Source organism: Lonchura striata, chromosome 5, assembly GCF_050655825.1.
Source record: "Lonchura striata isolate lonStrDom1 chromosome 5, ASM5065582v1, whole genome shotgun sequence".
Classification (NCBI taxonomy): domain Eukaryota; kingdom Metazoa; phylum Chordata; class Aves; order Passeriformes; family Estrildidae; genus Lonchura; species Lonchura striata.
In genome coordinates this window covers 65,835,690-65,857,317 of record NC_140707.1, presented here as the reverse complement: position 1 = coordinate 65,857,317, position 21,628 = coordinate 65,835,690, and the positions used below count along the sequence as shown (strand labels likewise).

General features: G+C 42.3%; 1 protein-coding gene across 6 annotated transcripts; it reads left to right on the top strand.

Annotated features, from left to right (window-relative positions):
• The first annotated feature begins 6,536 nt into the window (after positions 1-6,536).
• LOC110484093 (SERTA domain-containing protein 2) lies at positions 6,537-20,671 on the top strand. Of its 6 annotated transcripts, none has more exons than XM_085580863.1 (5): positions 6,537-6,589; positions 8,093-8,200; positions 8,403-8,501; positions 9,485-9,603; positions 17,095-20,671. In XM_085580863.1, exon 5 carries the CDS (start codon positions 17,099-17,101, stop codon positions 17,948-17,950), a length of 852 nt encoding a protein of 283 aa, XP_085436989.1. In that variant the 5' UTR covers positions 6,537-6,589; positions 8,093-8,200; positions 8,403-8,501; positions 9,485-9,603; positions 17,095-17,098; the 3' UTR covers positions 17,951-20,671. The 6 variants fall into 6 exon arrangements, with proteins under 6 accessions (XP_085436989.1, XP_021410171.2, XP_085436991.1 ...); XM_085580864.1 differs by lacking the exon at positions 6,537-6,589 and adding an exon at positions 6,900-7,257; XM_021554496.3 differs by lacking the exon at positions 8,093-8,200.
• The last annotated feature ends 957 nt before the right edge of the window (positions 20,672-21,628 follow it).

The following is a 21,628-nucleotide window of genomic DNA, read 5'->3' as shown; positions in this document are numbered from 1 at the left end:
TTTGTTGTAGTATTAGAAATTCTTTCAAAAATTATAGATCTGCAGGTGTTTTTTCTTGATTCTTTTCTGTGTGTGAACCATGGAACTGGAGAGCAAATGCCTTATGGTAAAACAGAGCCAGGCAGTTTCAGTTTTATAAAGGGAACATCAGCATTGATTGGAATAACTAAATATCTTCTGTTCCTCTGGGAAACTTCCAAAACTGCTCTGAACTGTTGAAAACCCACAGGTTTGAGCAATTGTGCATGTTCCCCTCTGCCCCACACCTTCCATTTTCTTCAAATGAGCAATTTCATGTTAAGATATCTTTAAAATGCTCTTCCCCACCTCCTTAGTGTGCATCAGTCTACATGTTACAGCTAGGAATCAGTATAACGTGTTCATAACTGTTAAACTGTGTATGCCAAATGCATATGTGTGTATTTATAACTTTATTACTGTAAAAAGCATCTAGCTGGGTGCATTCCTTCACTGAGGAAGCTGTGCCTAATTAAAAAATTTATAGTCTACTTGGCTTAACAGAAAAGCTGTTAGGTAAAAAGGCATTTGTGGAGTTAAGCATTAAACAGAAATATATATCCTGGTTTATTACATTCTTAAAACTTATGCCAAATCTAATGTGCTCTTACAAGCCTGATATCTTGGCTCAGTAGGTATAAGAAATGGTATTGCTGAAACTTGCACAGTCACCATGCAGAACTGTTGGGTGCCTACAACTGGTCTGACTTTGCAGAGACCAGTCTGTAAAATCAGCTTCTCTCCTTATTGCTTTCATAATGTGTCTTAGTTTAACTCAGCTTCTCATGCTTTGCTTCTCCTGGTTAAAAAAAAAAAAAAAAAAAAAAAAATTAAAAAAGAAGCTTTATTTTCTAACTGCCATTCTCATTTCTTTAGTGAGCTGTTACTACAAATGGTGAGAGATGATACTTGCTGCTGGGGATTTAATTAATTTCTACATGTAAATGGAAATTTAAAAAAATAAACTTCTTAAATTAGGAAAGGCTTCTGGCAGATTTTGCTGCCACTCCTAGCAGCCTTTTTTCTCTTGTGCTCCTAGAGAAGAATTGTGGAGCTTGCACAGCATCAATGCCGTGTGTCAGACAAGGCTGTTGGTGTGCTGGTGGCACTGGGCTGTACACCTGTAGCAAAGAAAGCGCTGTCAGGCACACAGCTAATATCCAATCTGCTTCCTTTGCAGGTAGCACAGAGATCTGTCCCCTTCTTCAGTGCCTGTGCTTTTATTTCTCCTTTTCCCCTGCCAGAAAATCAGAGCTCAGGCATTCTGCAAAGGCAAGAAGTGCAAGGATCCAGGCTGCTGTAACAATAGCTTGTCTGCTTATTGCTTCTCCGTTTGTGGGGTGTTTGCTGGTTTCTTTTAACCCCCTCTCTCTGCCTCAGCTCTGTGAGTTTGCCTAGCAAAAGACATCACTTGTCTCTACAACCAGACTATATTTGTCTAAAAGAGAAATTTGGTCAATGAAGAGAGAATCAGGCCTTTGAATTAAAGCACCTGTCCTGACCAGACTGCCTTGGAGGCACAGCAGTGAAGGGTTTCAGCCTGGAGCAGGTTAGGGGTTCACACATGAGCTGAGCCTTCAGACTCACCAGGAATTACCTGTTCTCAAAGCTGTCCTTAGACTTTTTTGAAGTCTAGGGTATGTCTGGGCTGCTTTAGTAAGCATTTTAAAAGGCATTATTGTAAATTGACTGAGAGTATAGTATGATATTGTAATTACGAGACCATTATGGAGTTTTTGTGTCTCAGAATATTTATTTGTTGACTGCTTTACAGTGCTGCAACTTACTCCATATTCCCTTATACATAAATGAACTGTCAAAAGCTAGAATTAAAAAAACCCAACACATTTGCTTTCTGATATGTATGATAAGACAAATACACTTTCAAAATTTATTTCTGTTCAAAGTGAAAATATACTTGTTTCTCAGGCCTAGGATGTAGACCCATATGCAAAAAAAACCCATGACTGATGATGACAAATTTTGTTTGCTCATCAGTTCTTAAATGAGTGTTATTTCACACTGACTAATACTGAGAGTAAAAAGCCACCAAGTTTCAAAGAAATGAAATAAACATCTTGGGAACATACGTACTTTTCTCAATATGGCTTATCAAATACAAAGTTTTGCAAGGATTGAACTTTTCTTGGTGTCTCTTGCAAAGCTGACAGTTAAGATAAGTTTTCCTTTTTTTTCCAAGGAATTTTCATCGAGAGGTGAAATCCCATTGAATAATTTGTCAGGAAAGAGACTTATTTTAGTGCTTTTTTTAGTTTGTAGTGCTTTTTTTGGAAAAAAAAAACCTAGTGAAAAATACAAAAATTTCATTATTTGACATGATTTTTCATCAGTTTATATGGTTGCTCTTTCTTTAAAAAAGCCAATATTCATTTGCTTGTCCAACATTCCCCAAATATGAGTGGTTTATTACTTGAATAATTATTGTGGTAAATGCTCATGCATGACAAACATGTCAACAGGAAAACCTAATGCTAGCAGCTGCTTTGCATTACTAGGGAAACATTTGAGTAATTTCAACTGTCATATTTTTAGGGAAGAGTAATAGAAGATACAGGTGATTGACTTTTTGTAAAACCAGAATTAAAGAGAAATTGTATCCCCATGTATGCTGTATTTGAAAGTCCCCATGGAGCTTCCCAAGGAGTGGGAAGTGCAAGGGTGTACTGCGATAGTAAAATGCTGCAGCAAAGAAAACAGTTTATACTATTTTTCATGTTCCATTTACAGACAAGATTTGGAGAGGAAATCAAGAAAAAGTAATGCAACTTCAGCCTGGAGTTGTGCAAGCTGACAAAACAGGACTTCCAAAGGGAAGAGTGGGTATGTTGATAAAAAACTCAAAACCAAAAAGAGTTTAATATGTAAAAGAAAAAAAAAAAAACAGTACATATACCAAATTCACTTTTCTGTGTTTGAAATAATTTTACAATTGTAAATTTTGTACAATTTACAAATTTAAAATTTATTTTGACAGAAGAGAACAATGGCTAATTTCCTAGTCTGAGAAATGTTCTGTAAGGTGTTGTTAGGTTTTTAATAGCCATCTTGTGTTATGGCTTTTTCTAATAAACTTGAGTAAGTGTAGGAATAGTTTCTTCACAGAGGCTTTACCATCAACAAGAGGTGGTAAAACCACCAGAGTTTAGTACAGTGTGTTCTGCCTTTCTCACTTCCCTGTGGAAGGATGGCATAACGGGATCATTCTGCCATTCAGCTTTAGAATAGCCAATTCATGTCAATCAAATCTATCAGATCTCACAGTCACTACATTTTGAGAATGTTTCCAAGTGTGTAGATACCAGAAGAAAACAGCATTCTGTACTGATAACCAGTAATCCACATAAGTCAGAGACATAAGTTTCCAGGCATGAGACTAGTTTCAATTAGAGCTCTTACCTTAGAGTAATTAATCACAGGCATAAATCCATAGGAAAGCAGTCTTCATTAGTTCTTGTGTTCCTGGAACTGTGTTTTCGAATAGTTGCCAAGTATGAAGGTAAGAAGAAGTAGCAAACCCCCAGCGTTCCTTTCAGATGAGTTATATACAGACCTTGATTGGTTTGGGGGTTGTGTTTTTTCCTGATTTATGTGAAATTTGCTGCAGAAGCAAATATGCTGCTCGTGAGAATGGCATCCGGGCCTGCTGCAGTGAGTATAGTCATACTGAAAGGCCATGTTTAAATCATTAAAAATCATATAGAGTCCTCTGCCTCAAGCTTAGTTCAAGTCAAAATGGGAGAGCATTAGACTCCTAGAACATGACCTCATTTGAGAATGTAAGGCCCTTTTAAAAGAAAATTTTGTCAAGAAAGACCTTATATGTGAGCTCAGCCCTCTGAATTCTTCACTGTGTGAGACAAGCATGGCTCCTCTAGTACATGAGACATTAAATATTGCCAAGCTAAATGAGGTTCCAGTTCTTTTATGTGAATCCCACTGTTAACACAAGCAAAAAAGTGACCAAACGCTTTGTGAATAATCACTGTATTTTTTTGTCATTTCTATGAACTTCTTAAAGCGTTAAGCTATGAATCTAAAGTTCTCATGCATGCATTTAAACAACTCCAGGTTCTTTTTTTGCTGTAGCTCTTGTCAGAGCATGCTTGAAACAACTGACCTTTCTAGAAACATCCACTATAGAACACATTCACCCTTTTCTATTGCACAGAACAAAAACTGCTTGCAGAACAGCTGACCACCTTAGGGTAATCTCTCAAGAAAGAGTGAGGAGAGCAGGGTGACATGATGTTGGTGTCTTTCTGGGAGGTCTGGACTGGAGAAGAATGGCTGTACCAGAGGCTCAAGCACTGAGCTGGAGAGGGAGAATTGTCCAGAACTGTACTGGTGCTGCAGGGCTGCCCGGAGGTCACAGATTTTGGCCTGCAGGGATCAAGTCTACAAAGCCTAATCTTGGCTCAAGCTATGGGGACACCAAACAGTTTAGTTTAACTGCTAGTTAAACTACCCCTTTATATTCTGTATTAGACATAATGATTCCAGATCCATCCTTCTGCACCAGCTACCTTTGTATGCCTGTCCTGTGTGTCTATCCCTTGGAGATAATCCCCAGCATATGGCAGGGGTCGGTCCTGGTGCAATATTTCTGGTTGTCCCTGGTTGACTTTAGCAGACAGAAGAATCCTGAACATCTCAGAGTTACTCCTCCACTAAAGCCACAGTGTGTGGTGGGAAGGAAGGGATCTGGAGGAGGTATTTGGTCCATTCCTTCCCCTCAGTGCTGACACAGGTCCTGCACTTACACTTGGAGCAGCAGATGTACCATGGGGGTCGGGGTGTCACCCTCAGCCATTTGGGGAGGTGACACAGCTCCGGCAGCATGTCAAAAAGGATTCATTAGTGCTTCTCATGGCAGCACTTGCTCCCTTCTGTGCTCTGCGACCTCCAGCAGTGAGGTCAGAGCGCAGCTGTGGCTGAGGAACTGGGGGCACCGTGCTGCAGGAGAGAGGTGGCCTGGAGAGACGATGCCCTTGTCCTCACCCGTGGGGGTCAGCTCCAGCTTTCTGTCTCTCCCCCGCTGCACACTCCTACCCCTTCACAACTGCCCATCAGGAGACACAAAGGTTAAAATCTGTTGGACCTGAGGGTTTAAAAGAAAAAAAATCTCCTTTGCTGAATAATCACAAAAAGCAGCTGATCCTTCATCGAAGTTGTAGTGTATCTCCACCAGAAAACTGCAAATGTTTCTGTAGTAGTTATGAGCCCGACATGGAACTTTGTGTGTAAACTTGGTCTGTGCTTGCTGTCAGTGTAGGAACCCATCTGTGCAGATGTCCTTTTGTTTGGTTTTAGTGTCCTAGAGATTGGCTCTTCTGAAAATGGATTTATATCAAGCAGCTTTCAGGGGATGCATCAGGTAACGAACCCATGGCAGGGTTCGACAAAGGATCAAAATTGATCTTACAAATACTTCAATGTCAGATTTTGAAATCTAGTTTGTACAAACGCTTGTGCCAATGTAACTTGATTACGCAAATGCCCGTGAAAAGCAAATACGAGGTTTGAGCATGGCTAAAACCACTTCATCTTTGAAGAAAAAGAAATGAAGTGAATATTCATGGGAGAATTGTGCAATGTTTGACGTAGCTGTAGGGCTGGTCGGGAGACGTGCGCGCCTCATTTCCCAACCGCGCTGGCACCGGGGCGTTGTAGGAACGCTGCTCTGCGGAGGCCCTGGGCGTGCCTTTTACTGAAATTCGGTCGTTTTGGTCACAGACGGACTGCGAGTTTATACCAAAAAAAGGGGGGGAACGGGGGTGGCTGTGGGCTTGGAGCGGGCTGGCCGGCGGCTCCGCGGTGGTTTCAAGGCACGAAGTGCGGCAGCACGGAGGGGTGAACAGGGCAGTGCGGAGCCGAGCCCTGCGCGGCCGCTCCGCCATCCCGGCGGCGCTGCGCGGAGCGGAGCCCTGCGCGGCCGCCCCGCCATCCCGGCGGCGCTGCGCGGAGCCGAGCCCTGCGCGGCCGCTCCGCCATCCCGGCGGCGCTGCGCGGAGCCGAGCCCTGCGCGGCCGCCCCGCCATCCCGGCGGCGCTGCGCGGAGCCGAGCCCTGCGCGGCCGCTCCGCCATCCCGGCGGCGCTGCGCGGAGCCGAGCCCTGCGCGGCCGCTCCGCCATCCCGGCGGCGCGGGCGGGGCCGGGCCCGGAGCGCCGCGCCGCGGAACGCGGGACTCGGCGGCGCCCGCGTCCCCATTGGGCGAGGCCGGCGCGCAGCCCCGCCCCTCGGCTCTCCCGGCTCTCTCATTGGGCGGCGCCGCGGGACCAACTGTAGCCCCGCCCCCCGGCTCGCCGGCCAGTCAGAAAATGGTTGCCGGGCAGGTTGAAAGGGCCGCGGGCCAATGGGAGGGCGGGCAGCTGGCGCGCGCGGCGCACGCAGCGCCCCCGCGGGAGCGGCGGGCGGAGGGAAGGGCGGAGCGGAGGCTGCCGGGGCCCGGCGGGGGTGGCGCCGCCTCCGCCTCCTCCCGGCCGAGTCCAGCCCCGCCGGAGGGAGGGAGCGCGGCCGGCTGCGAGGGAACGCGGCTTCCTCCGCTCCCAGGTGAGGCGCCGGCCGGGAGGGCGCGGGGCTGGCAGCCGCGGGCAGCGGGCGGGCAGCGGCGGTCGCGGGGTGACGGCGGGAGGCCGAGGCGGGGGCGGCGGGAGCCCCGGCGGGGCGGGGGAGCTCTGCCGGTGAGGGGCGGGGGGGCACCCGGCGGTGCGGTGGGGAGGAGGGCACCGCGGGGACAGGTGGGGCGGGCGGTGCGGGGCGGCCCGGGGCGCCGCGCTGGGGCCGGGCACGGCGGCGCCGGGTGCGGGCGCGGCGGCCCCGGGGAGCCGCGGGGGGAGCGGCCGGAGCGCGGCCGGCGGTGGAAGTTGTTCGCGCAGTTATAATTAGCCCGGCCGGGGTCTGGGCGAGCCGGGCGGAGGAAGGGGGAGGAGTGTAACTTTTCGCAGCTCGGGAAGCCCAAGGTTGTCTCTGGTTACCGCTGCCCACGGCCGCGGCGGGGGCGGGACGCCCGCAGGAAGCACCGGCGCTCCTTCCACAAAGGCCAAATGGTGGCAGGAGCCGCGGGAGCGGCTGCGGGAGCGCGGCAGGAAAGGGCTTTCCCTGAACCCCGGCAGGAAAGGGCTTTCCCTGAATCCCGGCAGGAAAGGGCTTTCCCTGAACCCCGGCGGCTCCAGCCTGGCGCTCCCCATCGCTGCCGCTCGCTGGTTGCGACTTAATGTGTAAGCTGCGGTTACATTTTTAAATAGCAGGTTTTGTTCGCCTTAATAAACGCGTGTTAGTCGGGGCTGCGAGCAGGTGGATAGGACTGGAGGATCATAAGATTGGTCTCTATGCATATTGCAGATTAAGCTCGCAAATAGGTGCAGTTAATAATTTCCGCCCTAGTTAGGCCTGGAATTCTTCAAACTCTGCTGGAATGCTCGTTTCTAAAAGCATAGGTGGAAGCCTTATGCTGTAGTTTTCCACTTTATTTTTGATGTGGCTAAAATTCTGTAATTCAGGCAGGTAACTGCAGTGTGGGAAATACCATAAAAATTGAAATGATGCTGTGATCTCAAAATTCTAAAGTGACCCCTAAACACAGGAAGGGAAGACAAAAAGAAATCCACAAAAGAGATATAATTCATAGTGATTTGCAACTACTGTGTCTTCTATGGTTGTTTTTTTTTTCCCTAACAGATTGTAAAAAGTAAACCTAATAATCTTACTTCTGTACTTCTTGACATTTAACCCAGTGTGCCCAGAAATCATACAGGGCAAAAGTCAAAACCTCCACAGTTACTTCTGCAGGAATCCTTTGAAATATCTAATAAAGAAATTAAATTCGAAAACTTATTGACTTCATCTCCTTCTAGCAAAATATTGGACTTCTAAAACACAAGTAACAGTACTATTTTTTTTATCCAGTGCTTCTAATTTTGTTGGGTTTGGGGTTTTGTAGATAAGGTGCTGAAATCTAAAACTCTTCAACATTTTACTATGCTTGCTAGCTTTGTGACGTTGTTTTAGCATTAAAGAATCCTAAAACTCTAAAACATGTGTTTTTATATTCAGTATATAGAAAATGCAGTGACTGCACACCTCTCCCTGTGACCTGACAAGTACACTTTAAATGAACCTCAATAGTGACCATCTGAAGTCCTGCTGTTTCAGAGCAAATAGGTTATGAATCTTCATTTGTCTCTTTGTTTGGGGCTTTTTTTTTTCCTATTTACTTACAGATAGCATGGATATCATTATAGTGGGAAAGAAGGCAGCTTCTAGGAGGAGGAGGAGGGAGATGTTAACGTGTTTGTTGCTGTGGGTTAGATTTGGCTTGCTTAGGTCACGGGCATTTTACTGCTGTTTTACTGCATTTTTACAGTTCCGAGGTTCTGTAAGCGGAGGAGCCCTTTGGTAGCATCAGGCTATGAGTTGCTATGTAAGATGAACTGTAGGCGTTTACTTGCCCGTCTGTCTGAATGTAAGACTGCCTTTCACTATGTATTATTTTAAGATTTGTGAAGTAATGTATGAACTCTTGATTTTTGATCACGAAGGACTGTATGTGTGCAGCTAGTGCTGATCCTTGCTCCTGCGGTGCATTTGTGAGGCTGGGTCAGGTGTCTGTGTGTGTGATGTGCACAAACAGGCATGTCACATCCAATCCTGGCTGCAGGCTGTTAGCCCCTGCAAGGCCTTTAATTCTTGGAATTCATTACTCTTTGCTTCTCCAGGTGGGGGTGAGACCTCAAGAGCATGGATCATGCAATTCCCTCCACATTTCCTAGCCTAGCCCATAGTTTATTGTCACTTCAGCCTTTTCACATTGTCCAGTTACCAATACTTTCAGCTAATACATAATTTAATCCATGTGGTCTCTAGCCATACTGCAGATATTGCTGTATCAGGGCTTTGATGGAAATGGTGCCACACTGAACATTAGACACAATCGTAGGACACCTTGTCAGCTGACTTCTCATACTGGTTTTGTGTATGCTGAAAAGGAGGAAAGTTGGGGAATTAAATAAAAATCTAACTGCTTTTGTAGCCTATAAGCATTAGGGGATAATTCTGAAATGTAGTTCTTCACAATGCATGGTATTCTGTCCTGATTATGTAATTTTAGAGATGATTACATTGTAAATTGGTGTTCTATAACCTGAGGAAGTAGCAGGGCAAGTCCTTATCCTAAAGCCTAACGCTTAGAGGATCAGCATTCTGCAATACTCATTTATGAAAGATAATTTCTACATTTTATGTGTTCACAGGTAAAACTGTTAGGTCCTCTTATTTCAGTGTATTCATGAATTCAGGGGTTTAACCCATATTTATCTGCTTTTATAGAATTTACCACAAATAATTTAAAAAGTTGTGTTGAATTGTGTGCTTAATGCTTCTGAGCTAAAAAAAAATAAAAGCCACCACACAGTAATTAAATACTCTGATTTTGTTTTTCCTCTTAAGTCGCATCATCCTACCTCGGTGGATGGCTTGGCCTCTGGGATAGTTCGAGACTTTTGGATGACCACACTTTATGCAAAATCCAGAATCTTCCTGCCTGGACTCCTTTCTGTTTTCTAAGGGTAACTACTTTTATGTTTTTATGAAATTGTGTCTTACATGCATAGGACATGTTCTGATAATGGGCTACAGATGTTATATATGAATTAGAATGGTAAACTGAAATATATCTTTTAAAAATGGGATATATAATATAAAGCGAGGTAAAAACTCTTTGGTTTGAGTATTTTGAATTTCTTTTACTATTTTTTCCTTGATAAGGGGATATTGTTACAATGCAATAAAGCATAATACCTTAAGATCACATTCATCTTGGAAATTGCCTAACTAAGACTTCAGTCTTATGGTAAGATCCACTCTTCAGCTGCTAAAATTATGTGTTGCAGTTTTGTCTTGTGACAAGGTGGCACTTTGGATATTCAAATGAAGTTGCGTGCTACAAGAGAAAATTCAATTATTTCTGATTTGGTTAGTGAAAGAATAAATGCACAGTCCTCTACCAGGAAAAGAGCTTTTTTTCCCTTGTTTTCTTTTACTGTTAATAGTCCATTTTTTTCTGTTAAAGTACGGGCGTGCCAATTTTTAATATTTAATAAGCTGTAACTTCATTTATTAGTAGATTTTTAGATCACTGTAACCCTAAAACATGTGTCAGTGTTATGTAGGGAAATGCACCTAGTATTTCTGTTTGAAGCAAATGTGGGATTGAGAACTGTTCAGTTGACTGGAACAAGCTGTGCAGAGGTCTGTCATTGCATTTGCAGCTCTAATGATCCTTTGTCTCTCCAGTGAGATGCTTTGGTGGAACCATGGTGGTTTGGTTCTTCTTGTTTCCTTTATGAGTCTTACATTCTCATTTAATTATAGTTTAGTTTTACTATGGGAGTTTCTAGGTTTAGTAACTCTTGATTATGTATTAGCTTTTGCCAACTAGTATTGATTCTTAGTTTGAATTATTCCAGGCCCTTCTTCCATTAAAAAAAAATCCACCCAAAATACCTAAAAAACCTTGCTAAACACACTCTCATTAAAAGTATACACATGAGCTTTATTAATAAATGTGGAACAAGATATACAAGTGACAGACAAGAATGATTGTGGTTTAGTTTGGGGTTTTTTATGGGTGGAAGTTTCTCTCTACTGAGCACTGGAACCCACTTCTTATAGCTGTGGAAGGTACAGATCCTAACAGAGGAGTTCCTTCTCCAGAGTGAAATGCCATGCTCTGAAACTCAGCTGCCATAGTTTGTGAAGAAAGCTCTTATCACTGCTTTGTGAAATGAAATGGGAGTAAGGAACTTTGAAAGATGTCCTTAAGTGCAGGAATTTTCCAGATCCCAGTAGACATAACATAAATAGGTTGTTGTGGGGGGTTTCAAACTAACTTTTAAATCAAAGTAAAACTTACTTCCAAGTGCTTCCTAAACATCGTTTCAGCTCCTAAAATATTTGTGTATGATACAGGTTTATTTTCTACTTCCACACATAGTGAATGACAGTAGGAGCATTAATTCCAGAATAATTCTGTACTAAACTGTCTTCTTCTCATTCCTTTCCTAATGAATGCTACTCAGGCTAGTCTTACTTTCAAAATGTAGGGAAATCCTTAGGTGTGGGTTTTTTTTGTTTTGTTTCCAGAGTTGTGTGTGTGTTTGTTTTTGGGTTTGTTGTTTTTGTTGGGGTTTCTTGAATCTGAACAGTAGCATATCTTGGTTCTGTGTTCCTCTTGCTTTGTACCAGACTGTGGGCACGTTGGTCAGGATTTGTTGACCTAAAAGTTGACATTATGTCTTTCTTTGAGCAGCCATTTTCTGCTAATTTGTGACTCCTGTGAAGAAGTTGTTGCATAGGAGGTTAGGTATGGGAGTGAGCTGGTAGGGCTGCACTCCTCCCTGTATGCACACTTTTAGTCACTTGTGCCTTCTCCAGCAGTTACTCATCTTGGCTAAACTGGGGCAGGGCTGAGGGGGGGTGGGGAGGCAATGGGCTTATACACACTTCTGTATTTATGGAAGTATCCTCAGGTCTAAACTTCTTTCATTTGGTGTTTCCTAAGGCATTCAGTCCTTCCCTCACTTGCTCAGGGTGACAGCCAAGATGTAGTGTGGGGATCTCTGGCACTCGCTGTGGACCCCAGATCAGAGATGTTGTGTGTGCTCTGACAGCTTACACTGTTATGTAAGGCATGGCCAAGTGATCAGCCCTAAGCCTGGATGGGAGGAAGGGATTTGTGCTGTGTCTGTTAACTGCACCTTCAGCCTTTCCATTTCCTTGTGCACTTTCTTCTACATGAAATACAAGCCAATAGCCAGTCCAGCACTTAATTAAAACTGCTTGTGAAGTTGTGTTGCCTAAAAATGTCTGTCAGGTAGGGGAAGGATTAGCATTAAAAATAGTGTACAGCATACATCAAATAATTCTGGGGAACAGCTGTAACTGTTGGGGTGTTTGTCTTGCTTTGCACTTCCTGCAGATAGATGTGTGCTTGTGAGATGTGTCAATGAAGAGAGGGGTGAGCAGAGCACCAGGTTATCAGCCAGCCTTGGTCAGTCACTAGCACAAGTCTACAGCCCAGAGAGTCTGCCTGTCTTTACTCTTACATGGGTTCTACAGTTACAAGACAAAGGAGACTTTGAGAGGGATATGACCAAATTACAATAGCAAGGAGTCTCTTAATTTTGATTTTAATACATAAGTTGCTTTACTGCAAACTGGACAGGCAGTTTTCACTCATGAGTGAAAGCTTACACACCTCCAAAGCTGGTATTTTTGTCCTTAAAAAAAAAAACAAAAAAAAAGTATTTCACTTTGAGGCAGTCTTGGGCTGAAAAATACAGCAGTGTAACTGTACAGAAAGGATCAAGCAAGTTTGAATTCAATAATATTCTAAAAAGAAAAGCCAAAAGGAACCACTCTGAATTCAGTTGTCTTTACCTGGATAGTGAAGGCCAGGTACTTTATTATCTTGCTATTTAAACATATTTAGTGGTAAATAAATATCTGTTGTGTAGTTTAATGCAGTGCTTGTTTTGAGCATGAAAAGTTCATATTCTGGTGATACTAACTGTGGCAGTTGTGTTTGATATACTCATTATTTTTTAAACTTTTCTCCACTGAAAATTAAACCTCTGTTAGGTCCTGAGTTCTAAACATTGTTTAACTTTTCTCTTTAGTTTTCCCATATATTCCAAAAAAAGTTTTTAATAGTAGTTTGCCCAGATAGAAGTAATTGAGGGTTTTCACATGTTGCGTTATTCCTTGAGAGTGTTCCCAGCTGCACTTCCCCACCATGTGTCAGTGGCAGCTGCACTGTCAGACCGTGTGACAGATGGAGCTGAAATGGTGGCACGGGCCCTGTATTGTCCACAACACGTTGCAATGTGAATTTTTCTTGGTAGCCTGGAATGTTTCTTCTGAGTAGCTGCACCCTGACCAGGCCTGTTTGTTTGGTCTTGTGTGGATTTGCCAACCAGAGACGTGCTTCTTCCCTCCCAAGTTTTTTCAAACCCTGGTATGGTGTAGGATTACAGTGCTTGGATGCTTCTTCCCATCTTAGCAGGGAGGAGTTGCAGTGAAATGTCCTCCATGGAGGACTGGAAGGAACTGAGGAATATGGTGTCAGGGTAGAATTTCTACATAGACTCCATTGAAGTTCAGTGATGTGAATAGAGAGTTTGGTACTCCCAAATACTGAGTTCACTTTGCTTCCTTTTCTCTATGTCTGAAAAATTATTTTAATTAAAAAAGCATTCTGCTGTAAACGGCCTGTGGCTCAGTTTGCATTACTATAATGAGATAGGATGAGAAGATGCCAGGAAAAAAGTTGTGATGTGTTGCTTCTCATTGTTACTGTTTTTTTATGACAACAGATTTTAAAATAGATCATCTGAATGGAAGAAAAATCTTTGTTGTGAACTTTTTCAAGTTCAAGAAAAGGGTGACTTAGGGCTTGCTGCTTTTATGGTTGAACATCTATGTGGAGACCTCACATTTGAAGTTACCATAAACTTTTAATTTTTATTCAGTTTATTTACTTACAAATTACAGAGTTATCAGATTAGCACATCCCAAAATCCTGTTAGTTGACCCAGTTTTTTGAGATGTGAGTAGGTTCCTGGAATAAGGCTGAAGAAAAGTGCAGTTTCTGGAGACTGTGCTTTAGTGTGCCCAGATTGTGCTGCTCTGTGCTGGCTGTGCCCTCATGTCAGCTGATGGAAGGGCTGACACTGCTCTGGGGGTTTGTGTGTGCACGGCTGCTCGTTTGCCTTGCTACCAAAAATTGAAGTGGAATAAGCACTGCATAATTAAATAATGCCATCATCATCTTCTGCAAAGTAATTCTGTGAAACAGCATCTGACTGAATTTTGGGTTTGGGATGGGGTGTAAATTGCAGTGCTATAGAAGAGCAAGCTAGTTAGAAAATATACAGTTGTTTGTTAAGGATCTGATCCCATCAGAAATTCTTGTGTTAGAAAGTAAAGTAAAAGGCCTGATAAAATGTAGATTAGCTGCTAACAAAGGGGCTTTGTGTCTTTTGTAGGTCAGCAGCTGAGTGTGTTTGACAAGAACTGAAATTTAATGTCTCATGTAGCAACCATGACACTAGTCATTTTTAAATCCACTGTACCAATGGTACTCTGGTTTTTGTTAGACTTTTCCAAATTTTTGTCTAACCTCTGAAGTTATCTAGCTCCAGGAGGGAGAGTAGGGGATCCTTCTTGTTAGGAAATAAATCAGTGTTAGACAGAATTTCTAAAATATAAGGTAGTACTGTGTTTGTTTATTTTAAAAATACATCTTGGGAGTGGGGAGTATGTTAAGTAGAAATATTTTGAAGTTGGAGCAAATAGTGTTTCTTGCACTTCACTTTTACAGTCAAGTGCTGTCATGCTCAAGCATTGTTACGTATTTCTAAAATGCTCTGGGACAAACTTTATGAAGGAAATTTGAGTAATTAAAAGAGGGGGGGTCTGCCTATATGAGCATGAAGTATTTCGTCTAACAAGACTACCATTTGAATTGAAAAATAATACATGTCATATTCAGTTGTTTCTGTGAAATTATACATCCTTGCATATCATAGCCTGCTTGCTCTTTAAGCTTGCTTACAGAATTAAATACTAGCACATTTTTGAGATGTTAGGAATTAACATAATTTTTATAATTCAAAGAGATAACAATAGTATGCCCTGTGTGTCTAACGAAGTATAAATGTGTGTTTTAAAAAAATACTAAAAGTAGTAAATTATCAAAACGAAGCATTCTGAATGTATGATATGTCAGAATTGCTATTTCCTGTGTGGTCATATCTTCATTCCCTCATGGGTGTAAATTTTGGTCTGTTTAATTAATTGAGAGAAAAACAAACAAACCCCACTAGTGTGCAGTGTATGGGAATGATGATGCTTAGTGAAAAAACAGCTGTTTTGATGCATAATTTTTGTTCTTAGAGTCATGCTCTGAAGTAGTGCTTGAGGTAGTACGCAACACTTAAATGGTATTTGAAATGGAGAGTTCACAATTTTATTGTGAGTTTATGATTTGCATAAATTATTGTTTTCACAACGAGAGTCAGTATATTTGCTGCGGTCTACTTGTCCTGCATAAATGTGATTTTCCATAGACTGTGTCAAAAATTATCAGTTAACTGACAGTATTGTCAGTAGTTTGAGGATCCTTGACACACACACACTGCCTCCCCAAAATACTTTTATATTTTGTGCCTAAACTCTGTATCCAGATTTGTTCTGATTTTGTTGTATTGGAGTGCTCGGTACTGGCTGGGTCTGTTTGCCCTTAATGGGATGCTGGAGTGGGAGAGTGATAAATGATCAGTGTAGGATGATGACCCAGGTGAACATGTACACCACTTCCAGACACCCTCTGGCTTTTAAAGAGATTCAGCTGGTGCTGTGGCACTTTAGCAGAAAGCTTTGGAGAAAAACAGAGTTGAAAAGTTGCAGAAGTGGTAAGATTACAAGTAATTAAAGTTTGTTGCTGTTTCAAGAATGACTATGTTAATGAATATAGACCAGAATACTCCTTGCTAAGTAAAAATGCAGTCCTAGGACAAGCTGAATTTCATCCAGATATGTCCTTAAAAAAAACCCAAAAAAACAACCAAAACATCTACTCTTGAGAAGTCTGACACCTGAAGTCCTGTAGCATCTGTCTGTGTGTCTTGCTGAGGAGGATGCACTGCTTGCTTTCTGTTCCTTCAGAGGAGCTGAGTTCTCCAGCAGCCTTGTCTAGGCAGATGGACATAGCCTTAGAGCCCTGCAAATCTGGAGAAATCCTGAAAGTAAAAGAGGCTTTATCCTGCTGCCTTCTCCTTGTTCCCAAAAGTCTAGCAACAGGCTAGCAGCTGGCAGCTGCGGCCATCAGCTGAGCTATTGCTGGCAGCATCCAGTGCTCACATGAAAAGGAAGTTGGGAGGCCCTCAGCAGCATGCAGGGTTTGGATCATTGTGCATGAAGGATCTGCCCTTCATCTGCCACTGGTGTCTAATGTATGATTGTTTAATTTTTTTTAATAGTTTGGGAACAAGGTGTCTGTATTCATGGACACTTTAGGATGTGTGTGACTAATATTTTACCAGTTTTCTGTGCAGAGTGTACTCCTTTTGTGAGTTTATATGAGAGATTGCATAGGGCTTGTTGTCCCTAATAAAACTCTTTAGACTTGGGATTGTAATTGCAAAGTACCCGAGCAGATATTTGTTTAACTCACTTATATTTTAGAACTGTGTGTACAGGTTTTTATACCACTTTGTTCTAGACCTAATGTATTTCAGTGCAAGAGCACACAAAGCAGAGTGAAAGCAACTAAATTCTATTTTTTTTTCATAACAATTTTACCAAATTTGGTCGCTTTTAAATTGCTGATTGATGGCTTCCTGCCTGGTGTTCTTAGTATGAAGTCAGTAGCAGGTTGTGAACCCATTGTCTCTCTGTGAGCTCAGTGGCCCAGCCAGATTTCCTCCCACATTTAACCAAACTACCAAGCTGTGGAATGGATCTAAGGACGTCATGGGAGGTCCTGCTGTTGGTCTTGCTGTAAAACAGTTTTGGGTCACCAAAGAAAAAAGAGAAGAATCAGTCCTACATAGAATTCTATGTATGTTCTCAGAGACACTGAGCAAGACATTAGAATGACTTAATGAGATCAAAATGAGTGTTGAAAACTAGCTTGAAATCTTACCTGCTGTACCTAAGAATGAATGCTAAAATGGCAATGATTAAATATTCTGTAGAGTATACAAGCATCTATTTTATTTCATGTGGACACAGATATACTTAGAAGTATATAGTTTTTTTTAAAAAGAGTTAGTATATTTCTTCCATGTTTTCTGTTTAGGAAAAAGGTTGCCATGAAACAATATAGCTGGAAAATGCATATTTTCAATGGAAGTACTATTGTGTAGGATTCCTTTCTATCTCTTGATGTTCTGTGACATCAAAAGTCTCAGCTAACCAATACATTGTACACTACAGGGTTCTCAGCATTGTCTGTTGGGCCTGCCCAGGGTTAATTGAGGATTTTTGTCTTGCAGGTTCATGTTGGGGAGAGGCCTAAAGCGCAAGCTGAGTGACTATGAGGAGAGCATGGCTGGTCTCTCGAGTGCCTTTGATTCCAGTCGAGGTCTGCCCTACCCGCTCAAGCGGCAGCTGGTGCTCAACATGTGCCTCACCAAGCTGCAGACGTACAAAATGCTGGTGGAGCCCAACCTGCACCGCTCCGTGCTCATCGCCAACACCGTGCGGCAGATCCAGGAGGAGATGAGACAAGAGAGCAACCAGCAGCCAGTGAATATCTGCCCTGGCATTGCTCCTGCTTCTCACAGCTACACAGGCCTGGAGTCTCCTGGGATGTCCCTTCAGTTGCCTTCAGGAGTTGGTCAGCAGGAGACTCACTGCTGTGAGCTGCGGTCTGTAGAAGACCCGATTGAAAACAGCCTGCTGATCGTTTCAGACGATGACATGTCATCTGCTATTTCGTCTATTCTGAAGGATTTAGACTTTGTAGAAGATATCAGCCCACCTACTTGTCTGGTTTCTACTGGAGATGACCAGCCAAAGTTTCCAGAAAATACTGGTCTGAAACTAGAAGATGACAGACAGGATTTGAAGGGAGCTGAATGTGTGTTTGGTTCCTTTGAGATTTCAAATTCAACCAGTTACTTGAAGGATTTGGCAATAGATGACATTTTTGAAGATATTGACACTTCAATGTATGATTCAGACTTCTGTTGCCCTCCCCTGATGCCGCCCAGATCACCATCTCTTGCTACAGAAGAACCATTGAAAACCTTCCCATCTTGTAATTCTTCTTCAGCAAACAACATTCAGATATGTAGAACAGATCTGAGTGAGTTGGACCACATAATGGAAATTCTCGTTGGATCCTGATACTTGTTTTACCCAAAGATACTTTTAGACTGCCACTTGATTTGGTTTCAGGATAAAAGCCACTGGAATAGCTGTAAAGAATTCTTTAAAAAGCAAACTAAATAATAATTTGTCCATAGTAGAGTTTTCTGAATAATTCCAAAACTTACAAACCAAAAAAGTGGCAGATTTTTAAAAAGAAAAATTATTTATCAGAACTGTGCAATCATAATTTTCCTTCCAGGGTGTATGTGGAACAATGGGCACATACCCTCATCACCCCTCATGCCTCTTTCAATAAACTTTTTTATGTGCAATTTTTAATTTGACAGAAGAATTTACATGCAAAGCAAATTTCATACGAGGTGATCTTTTAAAAAGCCTCCACTTTATTTTTAATATCAGAGTCTATGCCAGGCTGGCATCTGTCAAGTTGCAGAGTTAGATTGTGTGGATTGCAGACACGTTCTTAGAGATGGGTATATTTTAAAAATGAGACACGCTTTGCTTTCTTTTGGTCAGAAAAGCAGATCAAGACACTTACCAACAAAGTCTCTTGCATTTTCTAAAGCATTCAGAACTATTTATTTTTGTAAATTTTATAGTCTTTCTACATTTTACTACGTTATTTCATCATAGTTCAAATATAATGGACTTCTAGTTGGATGTGTTTAGCACTACCTCTGAGCTGAAATGCTTTAACTCTTTCCAGTGCTTCATCTGAGACTGCAAATCTTTTTGTTTCTGTTTCTTTCTGGGGGAAAGTACTTCTAACTCATTAAGTTGATCCTTTGACAGTGACCTTGCTGATTTGTGAAATCAAGGGTATTCAATGTTTAAAAACTTTTAAGTATTTACAAATTAATTTATATGTAGATTGTGCAATTTAACATTTTTCTGTCAGTATTATGTGCTTAGATTTTGAATAATCTTGGCGTTCTTTAAATTAAAATTTACTATGTACAGGTAGCTTTTTATTCTCTTTTGGAAAACACTGTCCTTCAACCCTGTTTTCACTACAAATTTTAAGATGATTTTTATGTGCAATATTATTTAAAGAGATACACATTTGTATACCTGGCATTGTGGGAAGAAACGCTTCAAACTTAAAACCTCTAGCACCTTTGGAGGATACTCAGCCACCATTTCTTCATCCTTTCAGAAGCCCAGCTGAGAGCACTGAGAACTCGTCACCCTCTGCTGTGACAGCCCTGGAGCACCCGTGGGGCTGTGGGGAGCCAGGGCTGGTGGCTCTGTCCCTCCCCGGGGCTGGGGCCACCTGGGCTTTGGAACCCCAGAGCTGCTGCCCCAGGCTGTCCTGGGTGGGGCGGGGGTGTTTTTATGCAGATACACAAACATCCTGCTCAGCTGGAGATGAGATTTGCAGTGAGAACTGGTTTTCCATCAGGCAGTTTGGGTTCTGTGTTTCAGCCTGAACCGAGGTCTCGATCGATCCCTGCTATCGGCTTCCGAGTTTCACACTTGCACACTGCTTTTTTTGGTTTGGATTTTGTTTTTCTTTTTTTTCCTTCTTTTTTTAATTATAAAACTTTTACTTTGTTCTTGAAAGATGCAGCACCTGTCTTGGAAACTTGCAGTTGTAAAATCTTTGCTTTGGTTTGTTGTTTTTTTTTGATTTTTGTTGTTCTGCTGAGACTTTCTATGAACAGAGTGTCGGCAGAGGGAAAAAATGTTGCCTGTGTGTTGCATCTCACAGAAGTTGAAATCCTGGCCCTGTTGAAGGGGCCAGGGTGTCACCTGGTATTTCTAGTCTTAACTGATGCTGTGGCACACCTACCTTGTGCAGAGATCTCCATTTTTTACTGTGACTCTCTTGGTTAACAGTTAGCTGCCGACATAATTTGGTATCCCAGGCCAATGGAGAACCATTTCAGGTCACATCCTCGCAGCCATCCGGGTTGTTTAGCAACTGAAGGGTATAAATGTATTTATATGCATATATTGTATTGATTCTAATATAAAATTTCTGATCTAAAGCATTTTGAATTGCTGGATAAAGGGATTTGTTTGAAGAGTGTATAGCTAGTTCTTGAAGAGGTACAGCTTCAGAATGTACACAGATTGTGCATTGTGTATAGACTACTCTGGCTTTTCCTCAGCCTCTACTTTTGTATTAAAAATATGACTGAATAAATCCTTGAAATATTAAGGGCCTTCTGCACTGTGATGAAACAGAGATGCGGTTAAAAATGTCTTTAAATTCAGTGATGAGGGATAAAATAAAAAGACTGCATCTAATCTCTTTTTGCATTTGAAAATATGGAATGTTACTATGCAGTAAAGATATTTTGGTATGAAAATTGTATCATATAGCAAATAGTGAACACTTAATAAATCCACTTACTTTGCAGTCTCTACAGAAACAGAAGAGAAGACAACTTGCTTTTCAACATTTATGTACTAAAGTTTTTTGTATACTGCAGCAAAAGATTTAATTGTTGGTAGATCTTTTATCAACAATTCAAAATGCAATTTTTGTACAAGTGCTGGCTACAGAGCTCTGTTTCTAATTGGTTGCTTGTGTCACAGTGCCAAGACCATGAGCTGGTGTGTAATGCAGTTTGGTTATGTTTGGAATTATGTGCAAAGGGAAGTTTAATTTTTAAATATGCACAAATTAACTTTAAAATCCTTCCATGTAAAATGAAGTTAGAGGCTAGTTGTGGTGGACCTATTTATTGTATGTTTGGAAATAAAAGCCACAGTTTTGCATTTAAACCAGTTATATTTTGGAGCTGTTGGTATGTGACTTTTTTAAAAACAAAGCATAAAAAAATCTGTGACACCCTGCCACCTTTTCTTTGGTCTTTCACTCACAAAGACATGGCATTTTCCCTAGGCATTTGTATCTTTTTTCCTTCTCCACATGCCCCCTCTCCCCCCATCCTTTATCCCTAGAAATAATAAATACCTTACAAACCTGTACAGAAATTACGTATGCCGGGCCCCATAACAGGGTTCCCCATGAGGTTTCCACATACCCTGAAGGATGGATTCCTTTAGGAAAGCACCACAGCTTGAGCTGGGTGCCTCCAAAGAGGGACTGTGAACACTGAAATTCCTGGGCACTTATGCCTCTAACAGTAATAATTCAGACTATTAGTAATAAGAAGGTCTGGGGGTCTTCATGGTGTTTGCTGCTCCATTGTTTAGTGCTTGTTTTCTTACACAGCATCTCATCCTCCCAGCCCTGGGAGCCTGAGTCTGGAATTTGGAATCTTCTAATAATGTTACACTCATTTACCACAATCCACAGGTTTTCTCTACTTCAGCTACGCAAGCTGCAGCTTTGCTCTGGCTGAGTTTTCACTGAAAAGCACTGCACCCTCACATCCCCTTTGTAACCAGAGCAGGGGTGGCCCACAGGGCGTTTTTCCAGCCGGTGGGGAGGGGGGATTCCTGTTGGGAGCAGGTGCCACAGGAATTTGGCATTGAGCTGTGTCCTCTGGGCTTTGTCTCCAGTGCTCCGTGAGCTGCTCCCAGCCCCTGCAGTTCTCAGTGTCCCTTCAGGGGCTGCTGTGCCTCAAAGCAAGTGTCACGAGTGTCCTTGACGCACATAGCAGTGACTTTTCAGACCTGTGTGCTTGTCAGGCTGGACCAAAGCCCTGCCACTCTGGGCTAGCAAAAGGCTGCTTGTACAAATAAAACCTTCAGCTTTAGAGGCTTTCATCCTCTTCC